The sequence below is a fragment of the Capra hircus genome, chromosome 4, assembly GCF_001704415.2.
Source record: "Capra hircus breed San Clemente chromosome 4, ASM170441v1, whole genome shotgun sequence".
NCBI classification, from domain to species: Eukaryota; Metazoa; Chordata; class Mammalia; order Artiodactyla; family Bovidae; genus Capra; species Capra hircus.
The window spans coordinates 108,066,839-108,090,282 of NC_030811.1; the positions used below are offsets into that span (position 1 = coordinate 108,066,839).

The 23,444-nt window shown below is 43.5% G+C and overlaps 1 protein-coding gene across 1 annotated transcript in view; it reads left to right on the forward strand.

Moving 5' to 3' along the window:
• The window catches only part of PON1 (paraoxonase 1), a 33,041-nt gene continuing 10,464 nt past the window's right edge, over positions 868-23,444 (forward strand). The window contains exons 1-5 of the mRNA XM_005678946.3: positions 868-1,007; positions 12,460-12,530; positions 14,253-14,308; positions 15,551-15,719; positions 18,622-18,748. Coding sequence (XP_005679003.1) covers positions 934-1,007; positions 12,460-12,530; positions 14,253-14,308; positions 15,551-15,719; positions 18,622-18,748 — 497 coding nt within the window. The 5' untranslated portion in view covers positions 868-933. The remainder of the gene's footprint in view (positions 1,008-12,459; positions 12,531-14,252; positions 14,309-15,550; positions 15,720-18,621; positions 18,749-23,444) is intronic.

A 23,444-nucleotide genomic window follows, 5' to 3' on the forward strand; every position in this document is an offset into this window, starting at 1 on the left:
AACTATGAGTGAACCTAAAGCATGCCTGTATCTAATGGCAATATTCCAGAGAAGAGGAAGATGTTGTAGAAGAGGAAAGCTGTAACTGGGACCAAAATTCTTGAGAAGGAAATAAAAAAAAGAAACCCAGGGCAAAGAGAAGAGGTGGTCTCTCATGAACAGGAAAGTCTCATTCATGGTAACAGGAGAGAAGGCAGAAGGTAGAGGCACTTCCTACCCTGCTTTGCTCAGAAGTCGCCTTATCAGTGATGCCTCCCTGGACACCCCTTTCTTAAATGGCACCTCAGTATGCCTGCTCTATGCCTTTCCCTGCTTTATTGTTCTCCATACAGGATGTGCATCCCCATAATGCAAACACGGATTATCCACAGCATATGCAAGAGTGATATATTTTACTGATTGCTGGCACATAACAGGTACTCAATGTCAGCCAAGAGTCTGGAATGAATGAACACCTTAGAGAGGTATCTGATGAGTGGTGCTGAAAGAGAAGCTTGATATGCGGATGTCTCACGGAGCCACGTGGCGGTAGTCTTGGGTGAGAATAAACTTGCATCTTAAGAGGTGCCAATCACAGCCCTTCTTTCCTTTTGTGCCTTTTCTGGCTGAGTCACAGTGATCAAGTTACTGAACCCCTCTGAGTCACAGGATTAGGACCTTGTTGGCACAAAGTGAGCGTTCCTCAAAGCCTGGCTCTCCTTTCCCACCGCTCTCCGTTTCCTCCGACCTGCCTATTCTCCCCCTTTCTGCGCTGACCCCAACCAAGTTCGCGCAGTCCCCGAGCAGGGCGGGCGAGGTGAGCTGCGCCCCGAGACGGGGAGGGCGGGGCCAACCCCAGAGCAGCCCTAGGCTGCGGGTGCGGGCGCGCAGGGTCTCCACCCCTTCTCCCGTCTGTGCGTCCGTCCATCCTGCCGCCGCCGTCTGTCCCAGGCCATGGCGAAGCTGTTGGTGCTCACCCTCTTGGGACTGGGGCTGGCATTCTTCAGGGATCACCGGTCTTCTTATCTGTGAGTTGGGTTGCAGCCCACCCCTGTACTGTCTGTCCTATCCACTAGCCAGACCCGGGAGTCTTCCCCCTCACCCTCCACTCCCAAGCTGGCTCCAGGCTCTTAGAAAATCAGAAGGCAAGTGCAGGATGTACATCCCAAAGCGATTTCATAAATATGCAACTTTCCCCAACCACCTGATCACCCTTGCTTACGGCCTGGGAGAGAGGCTAAGGAGGCGATTGCCCTTGGTGTGAGTGGCCAAGCTGTTGTCACACACCAATTAATTTTTCATAAATACTGGTTTATCTTGGCTACAGATTCACTTCTCAGATTTGCTGCAAAATAAATAACCAGACTGGAGGGGGCCTCTGATATTGTGAGAATTAGGGAAGAAGCTCCGGACTCAGTTGCCTGGCTGTGGCAGAAAACTTCCCAGCGTGGAGATGCTCAGTTTGAGGCTTCGCTGAGAGACAGAAAACTCCTGTGTGCAGTGGAGCAGATGGGAAGGAACGGCCACCTGCTGCAGCGGAGATGTGTCAGGGGTTAGAGGACAGACCTTGATGTCCTGGGTTCTTGCTGTGTCCGTTCCATTGTAGGATCTCTCACATTTATTTTTCATGAATATCAGTGTATGTTGGCTACTGCGTCACCAAAGCCTCATATAAGAAGCACCCAACAATGTGCTTGGGATATAGTATTTAATAAATGTGTCCTGCTTCCCTTCAAGGGAAAAGTGCCTTTCTTAGAAGTGTTCTGTTTCCCTTAAAGGTTTTATAAATTTTTAAGTACTATACAAGAGGGAAAAGTTTTCTAAGAAAGTATCAGTGTTTCATAATAACTTTTTAATAGGGGTTCAAAGTCTAGAGATCATCCTAACCCTAACGATTAATCGGTCATACATTATTGACTTTGAAGTAAAATATTACTAAAAATCAAACTGAACATTTTGGACTTTCAGAAAAAGATCATATGACCCTGTTGACTGTTTAGCAACATACATACATTCATTCAGAATAGATTTCTGTAAATATTGGGATTTTCTTTTCTAATTGTTGGTTACTTTTGGAATCACAAACTTAGAAAAAAGTAAGAAACAAACAGTGATTTGGGATTTTTAATCATGTAAAAATTAATTTGTGGATTTTCACTAACCATGGTACTATTTGTTGTCAAAGAAGAATATATACTTATATACATTATGCATTATATATAATATTAATACATTTATGTAAATACATTATATGTGTGTATATAATGCATATATATATATACATATATACATAAAGTATAGCTTTACCACTACTACCCTAAAAAGTTTCTCTCTCAACATGAAGTCTTAGCTTATTTGAGCCAGCATTAATATTTTCCCAAGTTTGTTCCTTGGAACACACACAAGTCACAAAACATGCTCTATAAAAAATAGGTTCCTTCAAAATCACTTCAGATGGTGATTGCAGCCATGAAATTAAAAGGCATTTACTCCTTGGAAGGAAAGTTATAACCAACCTAGATAGCATATTCAAAAGCAGAGACATTACTTTGCCAACAAAGGTCCATCTAGTCAAGGCTATGGTTTTCCCAGTGGTCATGTATGGATGTGAGAGTTGGACTGTGAAGAAAGCTGAGCGCCGAAGAATTGATGCTTTTGAACTGTGGTGTTGGAGAAGACTCTTGAGAGTCCCTTGGACTGCAAGGAGATTCAACCAGTCCATTCTGAAGGAGATCAGCCCTGGGATTTCTTTGGAAGGAATGATGCTAAAGCTGAAACTCCAGTACTTTGGCCACCTCATGCGAAGAGTTGACTCATTGGAAAAGACTCGGATGCTGGGAGGGATTGGGGGCAGGAGGAGAAGGGGACGACCGAGGATGAGATGGCTGGATGGCATCACGGACTCGATGGACGTGAGTCTGAGTGAACTCCAGGAGTTGGTGATGGACAGGAAGCCTGGTGTGCTGCGATTCATGGGGTTGGAAAGAGTCGGATACAACTAAGCAACTGAACTGAGACAAAGTAAATTTGGGAAATGTCTATTATAGCCTTTTCCTAGAGACTGACAGTGCATTCTGGCACACTAAACACTTTGAAAAGTCCTTCAGTAACAAAATACACAAAATGATTTTGCTTTGTCATTTCACAGACTTGTTTGCCCACAGCCTTTACTCCCTTTCTTGGTACCACCTGTATAACTCTCTGGGATACAGTTTGAGACCAATTATTCTATACCATTGATTTGCACCAAGACTTAAATTTCAAGAGAAGTTGAGGTCTGGCCTTGGGCAGCAGGTTTCTGGAGCCCCCGAGCCTGACTGTGATTTGTCTGAAGGGACCAAAGTACACTATGGTCATAGCTTAACATAATGTCAGTGTCTGCAAGTCCCCTTGGTAGCCTTACCTGTGATTAGGGCGCCTCCCAGAACCACTTTGCCATGGGGACGCTGCAGTGGGAAGACCAGGTCTGGTTTGGAGTGAGAACTCCCTGTTTTACTTTCTCCACCTGAGTCCAGCACGTGGGGAGGGAGCCTCAGTCCTTTAACTTCTGGTTGTAATCAGATGACTGAGAAGAGAAAGTGGCCATGCGGTGGACCTGTGGTTTTTGAATGAAAAAGAGGGCTCGAACAGAGAGCAGAGTAGGAATAATGGGCAGCTGGGAGGATGGGTGGTTCAGTGCTAAAGAATCTATCTGTCAATGCAGGAGATGCGAGAGACACAGGTTTGATGTCTGGTGGAGCAGATGCCATGGAAAAGAGAATGGAAACCCACTCCAGTATTCTTGCCTGGGGAATCCCATGGACAGAGGAGCCTGGCGGGCTACAGTCCATGGGGTTGCAGAGTCAGATATGACTTAGCAACCAAACAACAGGATGGGCGGTTATGGGGCTGGAAGATGGTGTAGAGCCTTCAAGCAGCTCAGATGGGGGAGGAAGGGAAATTGCCAGGAAGTCTGCGTGTTTCTCCTCCAAGATGCCCGCATTCTGCCTGTCTTGTGCGTCTCCTCCCTTTACTCTGGCTCGCTCTTGCCGTCTTTCCTGCCCAGCGCCAAGCACCCTCACTTGGCAGACCTTCTCAAGAGCTCGCCTGAAACCTGAGACACGACCATCCTCTCACGCCCCATTGCCTGGCAACTTCTATACAAAGGATATTAATAAATCCACTTCTTAGCTTTCACTTTGCCTCTCCTGAACTTCATTAAGTCCCGAGACTAGGTGCACGGTTTCAGTCAGAAGATTGGGGGTTGGAGTCTCACATGAGGTTCACCTGGGCTCCTGCCCCACGTGAGGCAAGATTGTGTTCGAATTCCCACCTGAGGTGTGCGGTTTCAAAAGGACATTTAAATCCTGCAGCCCCCCCTCTCCCCGCAACTTAGAACCAGCTGAAGAGAGCCTAGAGGATCAGTAAATTACCTTTACCCCCATTTTAGAGAGAAGGTTTCTGAATTTCAGAGAAAATCATGAATCTGTCCAAGGGAGCGAAGGGAAAAGATTATATGCAGAGACCAGCAGCAAGGTCGAGGTGAAGCCTCAGAGGAGATACAACTTTTTTTCCCTCAGAGATGTGGCGTATGGGGCAGGTTCACAAGAAGTCCTATAGTCCTGGAGCAGGACGGAACTCGTGGACAGATACTAGATGTGCCTTGAGGGGTTCCCAGATGCTTCTGAGGTGACAGCAGCACAGAGGAAGGAAATAAGGGAGCTCCCTTGGATTAGCAGTCTTTCCCGCCCATCTGTGCCGATGGCCGCTGAGGTTTTGCAGCGTGCTCACTACGCAGGCGCACTGCACTTCCAGTGAACGACGATGGAAACAGTGCCCCCTGGTGTATGGAAAGTTGAACATGCATCTCTGGGGCAACTTCCTCATTTCTTAAACTGGTGGTGCTAGCCACTCCAGTCGGAGAAGGCAATGGCACCCCCCTCCAGTACTCTTGCCTGGAAAATCCCATGGGCGGAGGAGCCTGGTGGGCTGCAGTCCATGGGGTCGCGAAGAGTCGGACACGACTGAGCGACTTCACTTTCACTTTTCACTTTTATGCATTGGAGAAGAAAATGGCAACCCACTCCAGTGTTCTTGCCTGGAGAATCCCAGGGACGGGGGAGCCTGGTGGGCTGCCGTCTATGGGGTCGCACCGAGTCGGACACGACTGAAGTGACTTAGCAGCAGCCTCCCAAATGCAGGAGACTTAAGAGACACGGGTTCAATCTCTAGGTTGGGAAGATACCCTGGAGGAGGAAATGGCAACCCACTCCAGTATTCTTGCCTGGAGAATCCTATGGACAGAGGAGCCTGGGGCCTACCGTCCATAGGGTCATAAAGAGACACGACTGAAGAAATTTAGCAGGACGTAAGGCGTGAAACTCTTTATTACAAGGAAACAGCAAAGCTAGTGTTTATTAATAGTGTTAATATTTCTGCTACCCCGGTGCCCACTCCAGGCAACACACTCTAGTGGGAAAAGGGTAGTGGAGGATTCCTGCAGACCTGGGCTGGACCTCAGTTCTGCAGCTTTCAGGTCACTTTGTTACTGACCTGGATTCTTGGGCTTTTTAATCAACAGAAATTGATAACAGGTTAGAGGAGAAATTCAGGCAAGGTTTTTTTGGGACTTGTGCTGCAGCAGAGGGAGTAAAAACAAGTAACAGCTTTCCTTGCTTTTTCCTTGCTTGGGAAGCAATCTGGTCACTTAAATGGGGTGAGGGTAGGTGCCTATCCAGTGGTCAGGCCACAGGGGTGGCTTAGGTGGTTGGCCGACCTGCTTGATGGAACTGTGTGTAGGAATCATGTGCAGTACCCTGCTTTTGCTCCGACAACTTATAAGTGGCTGTTGGATTTTTGGTCCTTTTCGCATCATATTGTTGATCATTTGTTCCAACTGCCTTACGCCTACAGTTCTTTTTAGTCCCTTATAGCTTTTCTTCTGTTGCTCTGGGAGATGTTTGTCCAGGTGCAAGCATTGTAGCAAAGAGTCCCTGGTGTCAGCCTGCCTCAACTTTACCATTTTGTCCTTGTTTCTCCACCTAAATATTATGGGCTCATAATACCTATCGCAGTAGGTATATGTATAAAATCTGGCCCATGAAAGATACTCTGTAAATGTTAGTTTTTATTATTGCCGTATGCTATCTCAAAAAATCTACCTATGAATGATCCACTAAATGAGTGAAATTTGAATATATGTTGTGGTAGGACCTCCCTGAGACCCTAGGTTAAGGACAAATAATTCACTGGTCCTCCTCTATCAATGCAAGCAACATCATCTTCTGCATCTGATGCACTAGCCTGCTAATTCCACAAAACAATTCGGCAGACATCTACCAAGTACTTTCGTTTCACTTGGGCTCCATGTACTTGTGCAAAGTCACAGGACAGACTAGGATGCAGTATTCAGTCACAGATTTCAGAATTTAGTGTTAGCAATGAGACTACAAACTGATTGCCATAAAACAACATGGAAAGAGACTCTGTAGATGTATGTGTGAAGATTTGTGAGGATACATGAAGGGGTTACTAATCCTATCACGAAAGATCAGGAGGAGTTACAGACTGGTCGTGAGTAGGAAACTTCCAGGTGGATTAGCAGGAAGGACTAGGTGGAGGGAAAACTTGCGTGAGAAAGTGATGTCGAGAAAAGGATTCTTGGTGTCATGGCGCCTGATTTCAAATCCAAATTCCAGGGCTTCCCTCGTGGCTCAGTGGTAAGAATCTGTCTGCCAGTGCAGAAGACATGGGTTCGATCCCTGATCTGAGCAGGAAGGTGCCACCTGTCGTGGAGCAACTAAGCCTGTGCACCACAACTGCTGAGCCTTGTGCTGCCACCACTAAAGCCACTGCACCCTGGAACCCGTGCTCTGCAACAAGAGAGGCCACCACAATGAGAAGCCCCCACTTGCTGCAACTAGAAAAAAGCCTTTGTTGCTAGAGGAGCAACAAAGACCGAGCAAAGAGAGAAAACAAACGAGTAAAATCATAAAAAATATAAATTTTATCCTTTTTAAGGATAGTAAGTTCCAATGCTGGGAGGGATTGGGGGCAGGAGGAGAAGGGGATGACAGAGGATGAGATGGCTGGATAGCATCACCGACTCGATGAACGGAGTGAACTCCCGGGAGTTGGTGATGGACAAGGAGGCCTGGCGTGCTGCGATTCATGGGGTCGCAAAGAGTCGGACACGACTGAGTGACTGAACTGAACTGAACTGAAGTCCCAGTAAGAAATATTGAAGAATGAGGAGAGTGCAGTGGCAGAAGATAGACCGGTGAGGATACATATGGCCCCAAGGAAAGTTCTAAAATGGATTTCTTAATGCAAAGCTAAAGATTCTCACTTTGTTTTGTAAGGAGGGGGCATGTATTTGCAAAGAATAGTTCGTAACAGGGAGTATGTGATTTCTAGCCAGACTCCAGCAGCTTATTAATCAGCAACACATCACAAAGATTGAACTTTGTCCTTTAGACCTGGAACATTGGGACTTAAGCCCTTGACAAGATATTTCCTGATAACTGAAAGTAAAATAGAAGAACATGAGCTGGATTATAGTAACACAATCTGAGCTGTCTTTTGGCATTTCTTCCAGGCTTTTGGAAGCAGTAATACCGGTAAATTATGCTGGGCAGAGGACTGAGTGTGATCTTTGCATTCATACTTGGGTTCCAACCCCAGCTCTGCCACTTCATAATTTCGTAGACTTGAAAAGCCACTTAATCTTCGTCGCCTGTAAAATAGGGAAAACAGTACCTCAGGGAGAGGTTTGAGGATTAAAGCAGAGTAATTGAAGCAGCTGAACTACAGTAACAATGATTAGTCTGTTGAGATTTGGGCTTCCCGGGTGGCGCTAGTGGTAAAGAACCCGCCTGCCAATGCAGGAGACACGAGACTCGGGTTCAGTCCCTGGGTCAGGCAGATGCCCTGGAGAAGGGAACGGCTCCCCACTCCAGTATTCTTGCCTGGAGAATCCCATGGACAGGGGAGCCTGGCGAGCTACAGTCCATGGGGTCACGCAGAGACTTGGCACCCACGCATGGCCACAAATTTGAACCAAAAGCAGCTGGGTGCTGGCTGACTGCCTCCTTATCTACAATTGGCTCCCTTTAGCTCTGATTATTCTGCCTTTTCCAGGTTAGAGATCAGCTTCCAGGAGAGAGAAACCTGAGTAAGAATAGAGGCTAATCATTTCTGCTCTTGTCTGTCCTCTGTGAACACATCACACGCACTGAACCTTGCAAGCCTGTGTGATTTTGACTCTAAAAAGCTCATATGGCTATCCTTGGCATTTCCTCAAGTCTTCACCCACTCACTGATGGCTTGTCACTGACTCTCCTGTGTCACTCTGTATTGTCCTTGATTATGACCGCTTGTACCTGTCTTTTGAGTTCCCTGGGGCACTCTGTACAAATTCACTAAGCTTTTTGTAAAGCTATGTTTTCAAATGGTGGATCACAAAATCAATTTAGTAAAGTATGATCAACCCTTTTTTATTTAATTTTATTATTTTTAAAATTGAAGTATAGCTTCCCTGGTGACTCAAATGGTAAAGAATCTGCCTGCAATGTGGGAGACCCAGGTTTGATACCTGGGGTGGGAAGAGCCTTTGGAGGAGGAAATGGCAACCTGCTCCAGTATTCTCGCCTGGAGAACTCCATGAACAGTGGAGCCTTGTGGGCTACAGTCCACGGGGTCACAAAGAGTTGGATATGACTGAGTGACTAGCATATATTTGGTTTACGATATTATATTAGTCTTTCAGGTATACAGCATAGTGTTTCAATATTTTATAGATTATACTCTATTTATAGTTATGAAATATTGGCTATGTTCTCTGTGCTGTACAATATATTCTTGTAGCTTATTTTTCTCATATATAACAGTTTGTACCTCTTAATCTTCTGCCCTTATATTGCCCCTCCCCACCTCCCTGTCCTATTGGTAACCACTAGTTTGTTCTCTGTATCTGTGACTCGGTTTCTCTCTTGTTATATTCATTCACTTATTTCTTAGATTCCACATGTAAGTGATAATATACAGTATTTGTCTTTCTCTGCCTGATATTTCACTAAGCCTAATACCTTCCAGCTCCATCTATGTTGTTGAAAATGGCAAAATTTCATTAGTTTTCCATGACTGTGTAAAATTCATACATGCACACACACATATACACATTACATCTTTATCCACTGATCTGTTGGTGTGCCTGGGTTGCTTCTGTATCTTGACTATATCTTGGCTATTGTAAACCATGCTGCTATGAACACTGAGGTGCATGTATCTTTTCAACTAGTGTTTTCATTTTCTTTGTACATATATGCAACTGTGGAATTGCTGGGTCATATGGTAGTTCTTTTAGTCTTTTGAGGAACTTCCATACTGTTTTCCACAGTGGCTGTGCCAATTTATGTTCCCACCAACAGTGGAATCATTTCAGTTCAGTCTCTCAGTCACTGTGTCTGACTCTTCGCAACCTCATGAACTGCAGCACGCCGGACGTCCCTGTCCATCACCAGCTCCCGGAGTTCACCCAAACCCATGTCCATTGAGTCGGTGATGTCATCCGACCATCTCATCCTCTGTTGTCCCCTTCTCCTCCTGCCTTCAATCTTTCCCAGCATCAGGGTCTTTTCAAATGAGTCAGCTCTTTGCATCAGGTGGCCAGAGTATTGGAATTTCAGCTTCAACATCAGTCCTTCCAATGAACACCCAGGACTGATCGAATTTAGGATGGACTGGTTGGATCTCCTTACAGTCCAAGAGATTCTCAAGAGTCTTCACCAACACCACAGTTCAAAAGCATCAATTCTAAGGCACTCAGCTTTCTTTATAGTCCAACTCTCACATCCATACATGACCACTGGAAAAACCATAGCCTTGACTAGACAGACCTTTGTTGGCAAAGTAATGTCTCTGCTTTTTAATATGCTGTCTAGGTGGGTCATAACTTTCCTTCCAAGGAGTAAGTGTCTTTTAATTTCATGGCTGCAGTCACCATCTGCAGTGATTTTGGAGCCCAGAAAAAGAAAGTCAGCCACCGTTTCCCCATCTATTTGCCATGAAGTAATGGGAACGGATGCCATGATCTTAGTTTTCTGAATGTTGAGCTTTAAGCCAACTTTTTCACTCTCCTCTTTCACTTTCATCAAGAGGCTCTTTAGTTCTTCACTTTCTGCCATAAGGGTGGTATCATCTGCATATCTGAGGTTATTGATATTTCTCCTGGCAATCTTGATTCCAGCTTGAGCTTCAGCCAGCCCAGCATTTCTCATGATGTACTCTGCATAGAAGTTCAATAAGCAGGGTGACAATATACAGCCTTGACGTACTCCTTTTCCTATTTGGAACCAGTCTGTTGTTCCATGTCCAATTCTAACTGTTGCTTCCTGACCTGCATACAGGTTTCTCAAGAGGCAGGTCAGATGGTCTGGTATTCCCATCTCTTTCAGAATTTTCCACAGTTTATTGTTATCCACACAGTCAAAGGCTTTGGCATAGTCAATAAAGCAGAAGTAGATGGTTTTCTGGAACTCTCTTGCTTTTTTGATGATCCAGCAGATGTTGGCAGTTTGATCTCTGGTTCCTCCGCTTTTTCTAAAACCAGCTTGAACATCTGAAATATTGTTCCTTTTTTTCCCAAACCCTCACCATTATTTGTGGGTTTTTTTGTATTATCATTATCTTTAAATAAATGAAACAGAATTGAATAGAAACCTTAAGAACGTATAGCATTGATTAGGGGAAGTATCCTTTCACGAACTTTGTTTCAGATATGTGTGTGGTGTGCTGTGTGTTTCCACCAAATAAAATGCTTTTCCTAATGTGGGTCTTAGTCTGAAAAGTTGATAAAGCTCCGAAGTTTCCCTTTTATTTCTTTACTGCTAACTTTTGTGACTATATGTCAAATTTCCATTGTTGGAATACCTTTTTGTTTCTCACTCATGGAGGCAGATCCCAACTTGCCTTTGAAGTCTGCTTTCCAAGTTCATGTCCATCATTCAGGGACCACCCTCTCCTTGCAGCCAGGCTTTCCTCATCTGTGCCTTCCCCTCTGGATCTGAAGCATTCAGGCTGGTAAATCTCTACTCCATGCCAATAATGAACCGTGGCTCTTTAACAAAGCTGATTTCTAGAGCTCACTGCTAGCCTCTTAAGCTCAGACCCTATTAGAGGGTGAAAATGCTAGCTAATAACGTAGTAGTAGGACTAGTGGGAACATGCTACACTTTTTTTCTGAATGAAAAGATGGAAGATCAGTCACCGCCAAATTCATGTTATTTTATACCAGGCTGTTAACAATTTTATTCAAAGTGTCTAGTCACCCCTTCACCCATCCTCTTCCTTCTATGAGAGGACTTCTCCGCCTATCTTTAGTCAAATAAGATTTCTAGGGCTGGTTGGATAAGCACTGCTACTCACTCTGACTATATTGTATCATTGTTGTCCCTGTTCAATCACTAAGTAGTGTTGGACTCTTTTCGACCCCATGAACTGCAGCACACTATCCTTAGTGCTCAAAAAAAAAAAATGTTTATTGTGTAAGTCTCTTGGCTGAGCTAATGTTGTGGTCCTTTTCTTTCAAACGCCACGTCAGCAACTCAACAGCTCTGTGCTACGTGCGCAGGCAGCCTGCTGGTGCCTCCTTCTCACCGCTGTTCTTTTTCCCTTGGTCGTTCACTCAGATGTTCCCCAGGAAGTTCATGCATCCCGCTTTACTTTTGTGTGTGTGTGTGCTGTGTGTGTGCACGCATGTGTGCGCGCGATGCCTTTAAATATGCTGGCCTTGGGTAGGATTTTCTGAAGCTATAAATCCTTTAAGCACACCTGCATTGTTCAAGTAACACACCTGAAATCAGGCGCCCAGTCCAGGCTTTGGGGCCACACTGGGCAGATGGCCTATCTGTCAGCAGCTCTAAAACATCAAATGGAATCAATTGGACCCAGGTTGTTATTTAACCCAAACGTCCACTTAGGGCTCCTGACATAGGTGATGAAATAGTTTCTGTTCTGAAAGGAACCGAGCCCTGAAAGGACACTGCTCATCTTTGTGTATCCACCCAGGGCTTCCCAGGTGGTGTAGTGGTAAAGAATCCACCAGCCAACAGGAGACCTAAAAGATGCGGGTTCAATCCCTGAGTCAGGAAGAGCCCCTGGAGGAGGGGATGGCACCCCACTCCAGTACTCTTGCCTGGAGAATCCCATGGGCAGAGGAGCCTGGTGGGCTGCAGTCCACGGGGTCACAGAGAGTTGGACACAACTGAGCGCACAGCATGTCTACCCGCCTCTGGTAAATACACACTAAACGTTGTGCCCAGGGGCCCCGTGTGTCTGGCCCAGGCCTGGTCTGACAGAATCGTTCAGGGACCACTAACCCTGGGGTTGAAACCTGGGCAAAGTTCGGTTAAGGAGAATTTTACTGGCTACTTTTGCAACTTAGTTAAATTTCTGGATTGTTTTATGCATATTTTATTCCCTTTTTTTTTCTTTCTCTTCCAGAGCAAGAATGAACGCTTCCCGAGAAGTAAAATCGGTAGAACTTCCTAACTGTAAATTAATAAAAGGAATAGGTAAGCATTCGAGAGGAGGAAGTATTATCAAATGCGTAAGTATCTGATAATACTCCACTTGAAGTATTACCTTGTGAGTTATTTGATTAATACACCTATTTAATTCTGTTCAAAAATAAAACTACTAGCCAGGAGAGTATTACCAAGTCAATGTGTCAGTCGTGTTAGTCGTTCAGTCGTGCCCGACTCTTTGCGACCCCATGGACTGCAATCCACCAGGTTCCTCTGTCCATGAGATTTTCCAGGCAAGGGTACTGGAGTGGGTTGCCATTTCCTTCTCCAGGGGATCTTCCCAACCCAGGGATCGAACCTGGGTCTCCCGCACTGCAAGCCAATTCTTTACCGACTGAGCTACAAGGGAAGCCCCCAAGTCAATAGTTAGTTGTAAATACCAGATTACTTGACCTTCGGCTCTACCAACCTGTCATCAAGGGGTCTGACCGCTTTTTAATTATTTGTTTTTGTTGGGTTCATTTAGCAGAAACACTGGTCAGGAAGCATTTGATTTTATGGTAATATAACCTGAACAGCTGGCAGAGGAGGGACAGAAGGAGAAAGAGTAATGAGTAAAGGGTAAATGTTTATAAAGGCCTCGTACACCTTTGCCAGCACCACAGGCCTTCTCCTTATACATTTCTCTTTTAATATCTGGGAGGCAAAATTTTCCCAGAAGCTCTCAGTAGATTTCCCCTCAGATCTCATTAGTCAGAGCTAGACAACAGGCTGGTGCCCTAGCTGCAAAGGAAGCTGGGAAAGTAATTAGGGGGCCTCCTCTGTGGGAGGCAGGCCCCTCAGCAAAGATAAAAAGGACGGGGTAACAGAAGCTGGTAGACAGCCAACAGGGAGGGTTGGAGGACTCAAGTCCCCATCTGGTTTCAACCAACCAGCTTTGTTATTTGAAAACAACTTGTTTGACATTCATGCTTTTGTTGTTTGAGGGTTTGCTTTTTTAGAATCATTTATCTCAGTTGTGGTTAGAAAGGCTAGACCACATGATTTTATGCAGATAGCATCAATTACCTTGGTCAGATATCTTATATTGCAATCTTTTTTTTCTAGAAAACAAGCATGATATTGATATTAAATATCACTGGATATTTGTAAAATGAACATCTCCACTAAAATTAATACCAAATAAAAAATCACATATGTCTTGAGATTGATTGAAATTCAAAAAATTTACATGTATTTAAAGCATAACTAACTTGATGAGTTATTTATTGATGTTTGTAAAGGCATATTCAGAATATGAAATGTATCCTCACTTTAACCAAAGCATTTGAAATTTGCTTATGTTTCCAATAGGGCTTTTCAAAGAGTTTATTTGATTTGGAATGATTAGGTGTCAACATATATGGGGAGTTTACTCTGTGCCTTTAAAAACTGCAAACTATTTTCAAATTACTATACCTTTTGTACATTTAGTGAATTTCCATGAACTTTAAGAGATTTCAGACTCCGAGGAAAAAGTTCTAGTTCATAAACTTAAAACAAATATATTAAGTGTAAGTTTTAAATACACTTTATTATATGAATCTCTAAATTTTTGAATAATCATATGAATCAATTTGAATACATAAAGGAAAGAATGATTTATTCTGAACCTATCAAAGAAGAGCTAAATACGTGGCCCCATTTTCAAGTTGGGAGTGATGAAGACAAGGCCCCCTAACTTCCTGCACCAATCTAAACAATCTGTGCTGTCTGTGCTCTTTTTTGAAGAAACTGGCGCTGAAGACCTGGAGATACTTCCCAATGGACTCGCTTTCTTTAGCGCTGTAAGTGTTGCCTTTCATTTCCTGTGCTCTGAACCATTTTCTAGGACCAGCAGCTTGCCTTTCGTTTCAGCGTTCTTTATACCAATGCCCATCTTCAAATAAAATGAGCGGTGATATGGTTCAAAAAACAACCTGTGTAGACATTCATACTGGTGTTACGATTATGAGCGTGTGTGTTCTACGCAGGTTTGTATTCGTGTGGATACACTGAGCTCCTGTGTTCCCTTGTCTTCCACTGTGACAACTTGAGTCCAGTGAGTTCAAGAACGGCTTCCCATTCATCTGTCTGTTCCTTGAAGAACGTAAGCAGTGTACTCAAATATCTGCTGACTTGAGTGTGTGTGTGTGTGTGCACGTGCACGTGTCCCCCCTCACATATCATTTAGATTTTAATCCTTCTTTTTACACTTTTTGGAATAAGCCTTTTAATTTTAAGATGTTAGTAGGTCATGCCACAATTTCCAAACTTTTGGGAAGAAAAGCCCCCATGTTGTGAAACTCTCCTGCATACAGATCACTGTGGTAGATGATATAGCTCAAAAACAAAAGTCATCAGCCTCACGAAGGATAACAGAATTGATAGAATACAGTATTCAAGTCATCCAGCCACTGAAAATCCTTTGCTGCCTGTTGTAATTTATTTAATCCAGTTTTCTCCTGTGAAGACTGATCGTCCTCTGAAGAGGTGTCTTACAAACTTTTTTCTTTTAAGCAAAAGAATATAAATTTCCATTAAATCTTACACAGGACCCCACTATCTAAAACAAATAGTAGCTGCGCTGTTCTACCTTCAAGCTAAGGAAGGAGTTTCTCCCTGGAGTGATTAGACCCCAACCCTAAACCTTTGTTTCTGAGATGCTTCCATGAAACCTGCCAGGGGACGATCCATAACCCATGTTCTTCTGTGTTCCTTGCTTATATTACTGAAGCTTGTTAGTAAATGCCTCTTTCATCTGCTCTTTATTTTTTTTAATCGTCATCATGGGTTGGTAGCTGTGATATTCAGCACACATGCTTTGCAGCTGGTGATGGAAGGGTCTGTGCCCATTATGTGGGGTCGCCTGGGAGCATGTGACTTCCAGAGACCCCCAAGAGCTGCTTGCACAAGCCAGCTAGTAGGCTTGCCATGTGGCTTGCAGCCTGAACCAGACGGTGCTGTCTACCACCTCCATCAGCATTTAAAGTATTTGTACAGTAAAAAGTAAAGTATTTGTAAAGTTTTTTCCTCTGTTATTTTATAAGGGATTACGATATCCTGGAGTAAAAAGCTTTGAACCTGATAAGCCTGGAAAAATACTTCTGATGGACATGAACGAAGAGGATCCTACAGTGTTGGAACTGAAGATGACTGGAAGTAACTTTGATGCGTCTTCATTTAACCCTCATGGCATCAGCACATTCACAGATGAAGGTAACGAATTCAACGTCTATTAAAAATAAAACCAAATTTAAAAAAAAACAGAAAAATGTTAATGAATGAATATTTCTTTCCATCCAACTAAAGTACGGTCATGAATCATGTTCTCACTCAGGGTTTTAAACTTACCTCCTAGATGAATTAAACATAACATAACCATGTAAATCCTTCAGAATGCTAAAATACTTGAGATTTGCAAATCACCTAATTTTTAAAAATAGCAACATTCACATAATCCCTATAATTACCATAGTAATAATATTCAGCCGTAATAGGAATGAGTTTTTCCATTTTAAACAATTATACAGATCCAGGTGTTTACAACAGCAGACACCTGCAGCCTAGAGATCCACCGCCAGTCACCTTCAACGCGTCGCTACCCACTGGTTCCTTTGTTTGTCTTCAGTTTCTCCACAGTTTGACAAATTGCCCCATCCATTATGCTTTCCTCTGATTTCTTCCCTTCTTTTTGCAGCCATTGCCTTGGTCTCTACATTAATTCTCAACCCTGGTTGTGCACATAAGCACCCGGAGAGTTTTAAAAAGCCTGATGCCCAGGCCCCAGCCCCAGATATTCTGATTCAGTTGGTCTGAGGGAGGCTTGAGTGGTAGTGCTTGTTACAAGCTCTCCAGCAGATAAGAATGTAAGACCAGGGTTGAGAACCACGCCTATCCCCATGGCCTCCATCAGACAATCCCTTCCTTGGTCCTTGCAGACTTTTCTGCAATGGGGGGACTAAAATTGCTGCCTTGAAAGCCACAGAAAGAAACTCTCTCTCGCAGCTCTTCCCCTCCTTCCTTCCCTCTTATTATACTGTTGTCCACTTAGTGGTAAAGAATCTGCCTACAATGCAGGACCCTCAGGAGATCTGGGTTCACTACCTGGGTTGGAAAGATCCCCTGGAGAAGAGAATGGCAACTTATTCAAGTATTCTTGCCTGGAGAATTCCATGGACAGAGGAGCCTGGTGGGCTACAGTCCTTGGGGTCACAAAGAGTCGGACACAACTTAGTGACTAACACAACACCTATAGCCAAATTAAACTCAAAATGTTAAAAAGTAATTCATCCTCTTATCTTCCCTTTTTCATGTTTACTCCATGTGACTTCCCTTCTTCCATATATATATCTATTGAAATTTATATACATACATATGTATTTCCCTTTCAGTGATCTCTTCACCCATTTATTAACATTATATTTTATTTTTAAAATATTGTAAATGCAAAGAAATAGGATGTGGGGTGTGTGCATGCTCTTTTGAGTTGAAAAGGGAAAATAACCACATAAATATGATACAGGTCCTCATATAAATTACTTTTGCGTTAGATACCGCTTCATGGGTTCCTTTCCCTGACAGTGCATTCAGAGCTGCTTTGTAGTGGCTGTTTGGAATTCTGTGGCATGGGAGAACCATTATACAGTTCATCTGTTGATGGATATTGAGCCTGTTCCCACCTTTATGCTCATTGAAAACGAATGCCAGAATAAACATTCATATGCATGTAGCTTCTGTGACTGCTTATGATAAATTCCTAGAGGTGGATTCTGCTGTGGAAAACATGAATCTGGGTTTTAATCCTCACTTATGGTTGATTTCCACTTCCCATACTCCTCAGCCATCATCAGGGACTTTTGGTACTTCCTGTTAAATTCCTCTCATATCCTTTCCTGCCTTTTCCTGTCAGTAGGGTGAAGCTCCAGGGCTTACTTCCAGGGGACTTTCAACCAAGGAGTAACATGTCTGTAGGTATAGCAGTAATCTAGGCGTGTGGAGAGAAGCGGCGTCCTCCTGATCTAGCCCTTTTTTCCACCTGTCTGGATGACTGCTCTACCCACAGTCATATACTCCCTGGTTGAAAGCCCCTGTAAGTAAGTGCTGGAGCCTCACCCTAAGCCCTATAAGACTAACCTGGATTCCTGTGTCTGTGGCTTTAATCCTCCCACTCTTTCACTCCCTTCTACTCCAACTACAACCTCCAGCTAAGCTCCTGCCTTGGGCCCTTTGCACCTTCTCTCGCTTCCACCTAGAACACCCTTTCCCCAGATATTCATATAGTTCAGTCTCTCATTTCATTTCAGTATCTGCTTTAACATCATCTTCTCAGAACTTGCCTGACTCCCGTGAACAAAACATCTCATTACTCTGCATCCCTTTATCTGGTTTTATTTTCCTTCTGTAGCACTTAACACCAATTAAAATAAACATCTGCTTGGCAAGGGGCCTAATGGGAAGTCTTATAGCTGGCTTTTCTGTTCAGATTTCTTCCATTCAATCTCCTAAACGTGACACTATTTTCCTTTAAACACCAATTTGGTCATGTCAAAGCTTTCCAAAGATGCACTGCTTCCGAAGGCAAAGACTATGGTCTAACATCTGATCACTCCTTCTTGACCGCTTACACTGGTCTCTTTCATGCTGCAGAGTTGCACCGACTCCTGGAAGCTAAATCCCTTTGATATTATCTCTCAGGTGCTCTTTTTATGGAATTTATCATCTCACGCTGTGTAAATTACACCTGAGCACACCTTCTCTTATTGATATTCTTCTCATCTTTTATCTCTTTTATCTCAGTGCTACATCTTGCTGAGACCATTTGCAGCAGAAAGCTTAATAAGCTCTTTGGAGTTTTAGTGTCAAGGGCTGCTCATTCTAAAGTTGAGGACTTTTTTCCCCCTGTGGAGTCTGGTGGTTTTTAGACTGCCACCGGGTCTTCCTTTAGCCATTTTTCTCTGGAGCAATCACAAATGCTTCTCTCTACAAAGAGATGAAAATATTCCATCTGCCTGACATTCTAAGTACTGGTTGGAGGTGGGTAGAAATTGCTTTTTAGAGACAGAGCTGACAGCTGAGAGCTCGGTTAATGTTTCGATTTTTGTTTTTAATCTCCTCTCAGATAATACTGTGTACCTGCTGGTGGTGAGCCATCCAGATTTTAAGTCCACGGTTGAGTTGTTTAAATTTCAAGAAGAAGAAAAGTCGCTTTTGCATCTGAAAACCATCAGACATGAACTTCTGCCTAAGTACTGAGATATGTCATATTCCTATTTTCCTTTAACACTGGGGGATGGTGTGTCTACTTTTAGTGTTTCCTTTTGGCAGGGGTGCGGGGTGGGGTGGGGGGATAATGGCAACTCTCCTTTTCTTTTTTAAAATTTTATTTTAATTTCACTTATTCCTCTTCAAATACTCTTTTCCCTCTTTCTTATTTTTTAAATTATGAAAGTATGATAATAGATTTACAGGAGACGAAAGTTACTTAAAGCTTAACATTCAGAAAACTAAGATCATGGCATCCAGTCCCATCACTGCATGGCAAATAGATAGGGAAACAGTGGCAGACTTTATTTTTGGGGGGCTCCAAAATCACTGAAGATGGTGACTGCAGTCATGAAATTAAAAGACACTTACTCCTTGGAAGGAAAGTTATGACCCACCTAGACAACATATTAAAAAGCAGAGATGTTACTTTGTCAACAAAGATCTGTCTAGTCAAAGCTATGGTTTTTCCAGTGGTCATGTATGGATGTGAGAGTTGGACTATAAAGAAAGCTGAGCACCAAAGAATTGATATTTTTGAACTGTGGTGTTGGAGAAGATTCTTGTGAGTCCCTTGGACTGCAAGGAGATCCAACCAGTCCATCCTAAAGGAGATGAGTCCTGGGTGTTCATTAGAAGGACTGATGCTGAAGGTGAAACTCCAATACTTTGGCCACCTGATGTGAAGAACTGACTCATTGGAAAAGACCCTGATGCTGGGAGGGATTGGGGGCAGGAGGAGAAGGGGGCGACAGAGGATGAGATGGCTGGATGGCATCACCAACTACATGGACATGAGTTTGAGTGGGTAATGGACAGGGAGGCCTGGTGAGCTGTAGTCCATTCATGACTGAATGACTGAACTGAACTCAACTGAAAGTTACATATAGTTTCACTGTATATTATTAATACAATTATTTTTTAAGTGGGTAAATTAAGACTTTTAGTTGGAGTTTCAATATCAAACTCTCAAAAATTAATAAAATGAATAGACAGAAAAGTAGAAGGGTATAGTAGACCTGGAAAGCACCATGAGCCAATTCAACACAATTAAGATTTATACAGTTTTCACATAACAGTAGGATCCAAATTCTATCCAAGTTCCCATAGACTGTAAATGAGGGCAACTCTCCTTTCTGATGAGCATAAACTCCCCCAGATAGATGTTCATCCGCAGAAACTTTTGAGGACTCAAGCTCCAGAGAAGACACCCCTCCACTTCCTCCCTCCTTTCCCGGGTTGGCTGGATGCTGGTTTACGCCTCCTCGTCCCAGAGAATGTTCCTTTATGCTTTTACCAGGAAAGCACTCGGCTCTTCTGCAGAACCAGACTTAGTATCTCAAACCCAAACTGGTTTCATGGACAAATTTCACCTCTTGAGCTTATCTGTTCTTGATATTTACAGTGAAAGTTCTAATTGTACATGTTTCTAAGAAACGCAAACCCAAGAGGAGATCTGTGATCCCGTGCCTCTAAGACCTCCCAGCGCTGCTTCTCCTGCGGTTCATTTGCACAGGATTCCTGAAACAGCAGCTCTGTGGTTAACAGCCAACTCCATCCCAGCTTCCTCCACAGCACAGCGTCTAGAGAAAGGAAACACACGCAGATCCCTGATTCCAACACAAAACTGACATCCTCACTTGCCTTTGTTGTCGTTTAGTCGCTAAGTCATGTCTGACTCTTTGCGACCCCGTGGACTGTAGCCCTCCAGGCTCCTCTGTCCACGGGATTCTGCAGGCAAGAATACTTGGGTGTGTTGTGGTTTCCTTCTCGAGGGGATCTTCTCAACCCAGGGATGGAACGCACGTCTCCTGCATCGCAGGCAGATTCTTTACTGCTGAGCCACTAGGGAAGCCCCATTTATGAGGTAATGATGGATTTCAGAAAATAATTTGACACTATCTTCCCACACAGTTTTTATCCTCTAATCATTATGGTCTTTTTAGATTCTTAACCTCTATTTGAATAATTTACCTGCAGAACTCAATTATCTCAGAATGTGTAAATCTGGATTTCTTTTAAACCATGTAGCAGAGCACCTGCTCAGTGTTACCAGGGGTCTTCCCTCTCTTGCCTTACCCAATGGGGCTGAAGCTGAGGCAATTGAGACTGCAAGAAACCAGGTTACTGGATGAAGGCAAATTAGCCAGTTGGTGACCATTACAAACTACCGCCCAGGTCTTCATCTGCATGGAAGTCCAGAGAACAGCTTTTGGTGGGAGAGTTTGTTCATACCTTCATTCAACAAATATATTTTGGAAAGAGAATGAGGACATCGAGTGTCTGGAGACTGTGCCAAATACCGAGATCTAAATTAGGGCAAAGTGTGTGGACTAGAGAAGCCGGACTAATGGTAGAAATGATGGTGAGAATAAAAGTTGAACGAGCTTCCGCTATAACTCAGGTGGTGCAATAGCCAATTTAACAGATTATTTCATCAGCTTTTTATAAGAATGTTCTTAATTAGGTTTTACTACTATACCATATTAAATTTAAAACAAATGAAGCCTGGGGACACTGCTTCGGGGGGCACTGTCAGTAAATGACACACTGGAGTTTTAGTCCTGGAGTCTGGAGCCTGAGTCTGGAGCTTCTGCTCTGAGTCGCTATGAAATAGTGAAACTTATTTTCTTTCTTTTACCATTTAACCTTGGAAATCTTAGTTTTGTCCAGTTTCCTAGGGTTAGGGCTTTCTTTTTTCTTTTGTTGTTGTTGTTCAATCACTAAGTCGTGTCCAACTCTTTGTGACCCCATGGACTCAGCACACCAGACTTCCCTGTCCTTTATTATCTCCTGGAGTTTGCTCAAACTCATGTCCACTGAGTTGGTGATGCCATCCAGCCATCTCATCCTCTGTCACCCTCTTCTCCTCCTGCCCTCAATCTTTCCCAGCATTTTTCAGGGTCTTATCCAAGGAGTCAACTCTTCCCATCATGTGGCCAAAGTATTGGAGCTTCAGCTTCAGCATCAGTCCTTCTGATGACTATTCAGGGTTGATTTCCTTTAGGATGGACTAGTTTGATCTCCTTGCTGTCAAAGGGACTCTCAAGAGTCTTCTCTAGCACCACAGTTTGAAAGCTTCAATTCTTCGGTGCTCAGCCTTCTTTATGGTCCAACTCTCATATCCATACATGACTACTTGCAATCGCAAATCCATTGATCTTTGGCAATACAGAACCAAAGTATAGTTAGTATCACAATTAACTAAAATTCTGCTCTCCCAACCCAAGGGTTGGCCATGTATATTTTCCTCTTTGTATTCGATGGCTGTTTATGTGGCTGTCTATAGCATTAATGGACTTGCCTGGTGGCTCAGATGGTAAGGAATCTGCCTGCACTGTGGGTAGGCCCAGGTTTGACCCCTGGGTTGGGAAGATCCCCTGGAGAAGGGAATGGCAACCCATTCCAGGATTCTTGCTTGGAGAATTCCATGGACAGGGGAGTCTGGTGGGCCATGGTACATGGGGTCAGAAAGAGTCAGATACAACTGAGCGACTAATACAACAACAGCAACGGAATAGCGTTAATATTCCAATGACTAATCTATTATCATAGAACAGGTTATCAATAATAATATTATTGGTCATCACTGATCATGTACTATATGCCAGGCATTGTGCCAAGGTCTTTGATTTGTTATTTCATTTTATTCATACCCCAACCTTCCAAAATAGGGACAGGCTCAGGGCATACTGACACGCCATGGCCACATACCATGTTGAGAACAAGCAATAAATGGAGGATTCAAATGGAGCCCATCAGATTTCAAAGCTATGACTCTAAACCTTTCTGCTCTGCTCTCTTTTTAAAATGAAAAACAGCAAAGGGTTAAAAAAATGCTAATTCCATGCATTTGCCTGTAAAAAAGAAAAGAAGAAAAAACCCCATCTTTGCAAGCTTCTGCCTGAAGCCCATACAGACTAATCCTAAATCCCTAGACCCCCTTTCTCATATAGGAACAGTGGTTACCATTGATGGAGGCTTTGTGAGTGGCAGGCTCACTGCAGAGCAGACGGCAGGCATTGTCTCGTTGTAATTCTCACTGCAACACCACACATGAAGCTGTTGACCCTTAGTCTTATGCTAATGAGTTGTATGACTTTGGGAAAATCATTTAACCTCTCTTTGCAGATGAGAAAACTGAGACTCTGTATGCTTATCAAAGATGCCCAGGAGCCTGGGTCGGCGTCAGAGCTGATGTGCTGGGCCGTGACGCCCTCCGCAGTGGAGCTGAGATAATTCTGTCCTGGATAATGGCCCAGAGGAACTTCTGTCACCTCAATCAGCACAGAATGACTCACTTATGTGCTCACTGTTGTACCTATTAAAGCAGAAAAATAGACTCATGTAGCTTAGATTTTCAGTAACACAGAGAGAATCAAAATCAGAACAACAGCAACAAAAAATGCCACCACATCCTATTTCTGAGTGTTCTCGCTCATGGATGTTTCACTCTGGTTAGAATCATGAAACTTTACAGCTGAAAGTGACCCTGTAAGTCTGGAAGATAGACCAGTCCGTCGCCTCCTTTTTTTTTTTTTTTTTAAACAGATAAGTAAACTGAGGCCCTGGCATGTTAAATGATTAACTTTCCCTAGATCACACAGCTAATAGTAGCAGTTCAGTTCAGTTCATTTCAGTCGCTCAGTCGTGTCTGACTGTTTACAACCCCATGGACTG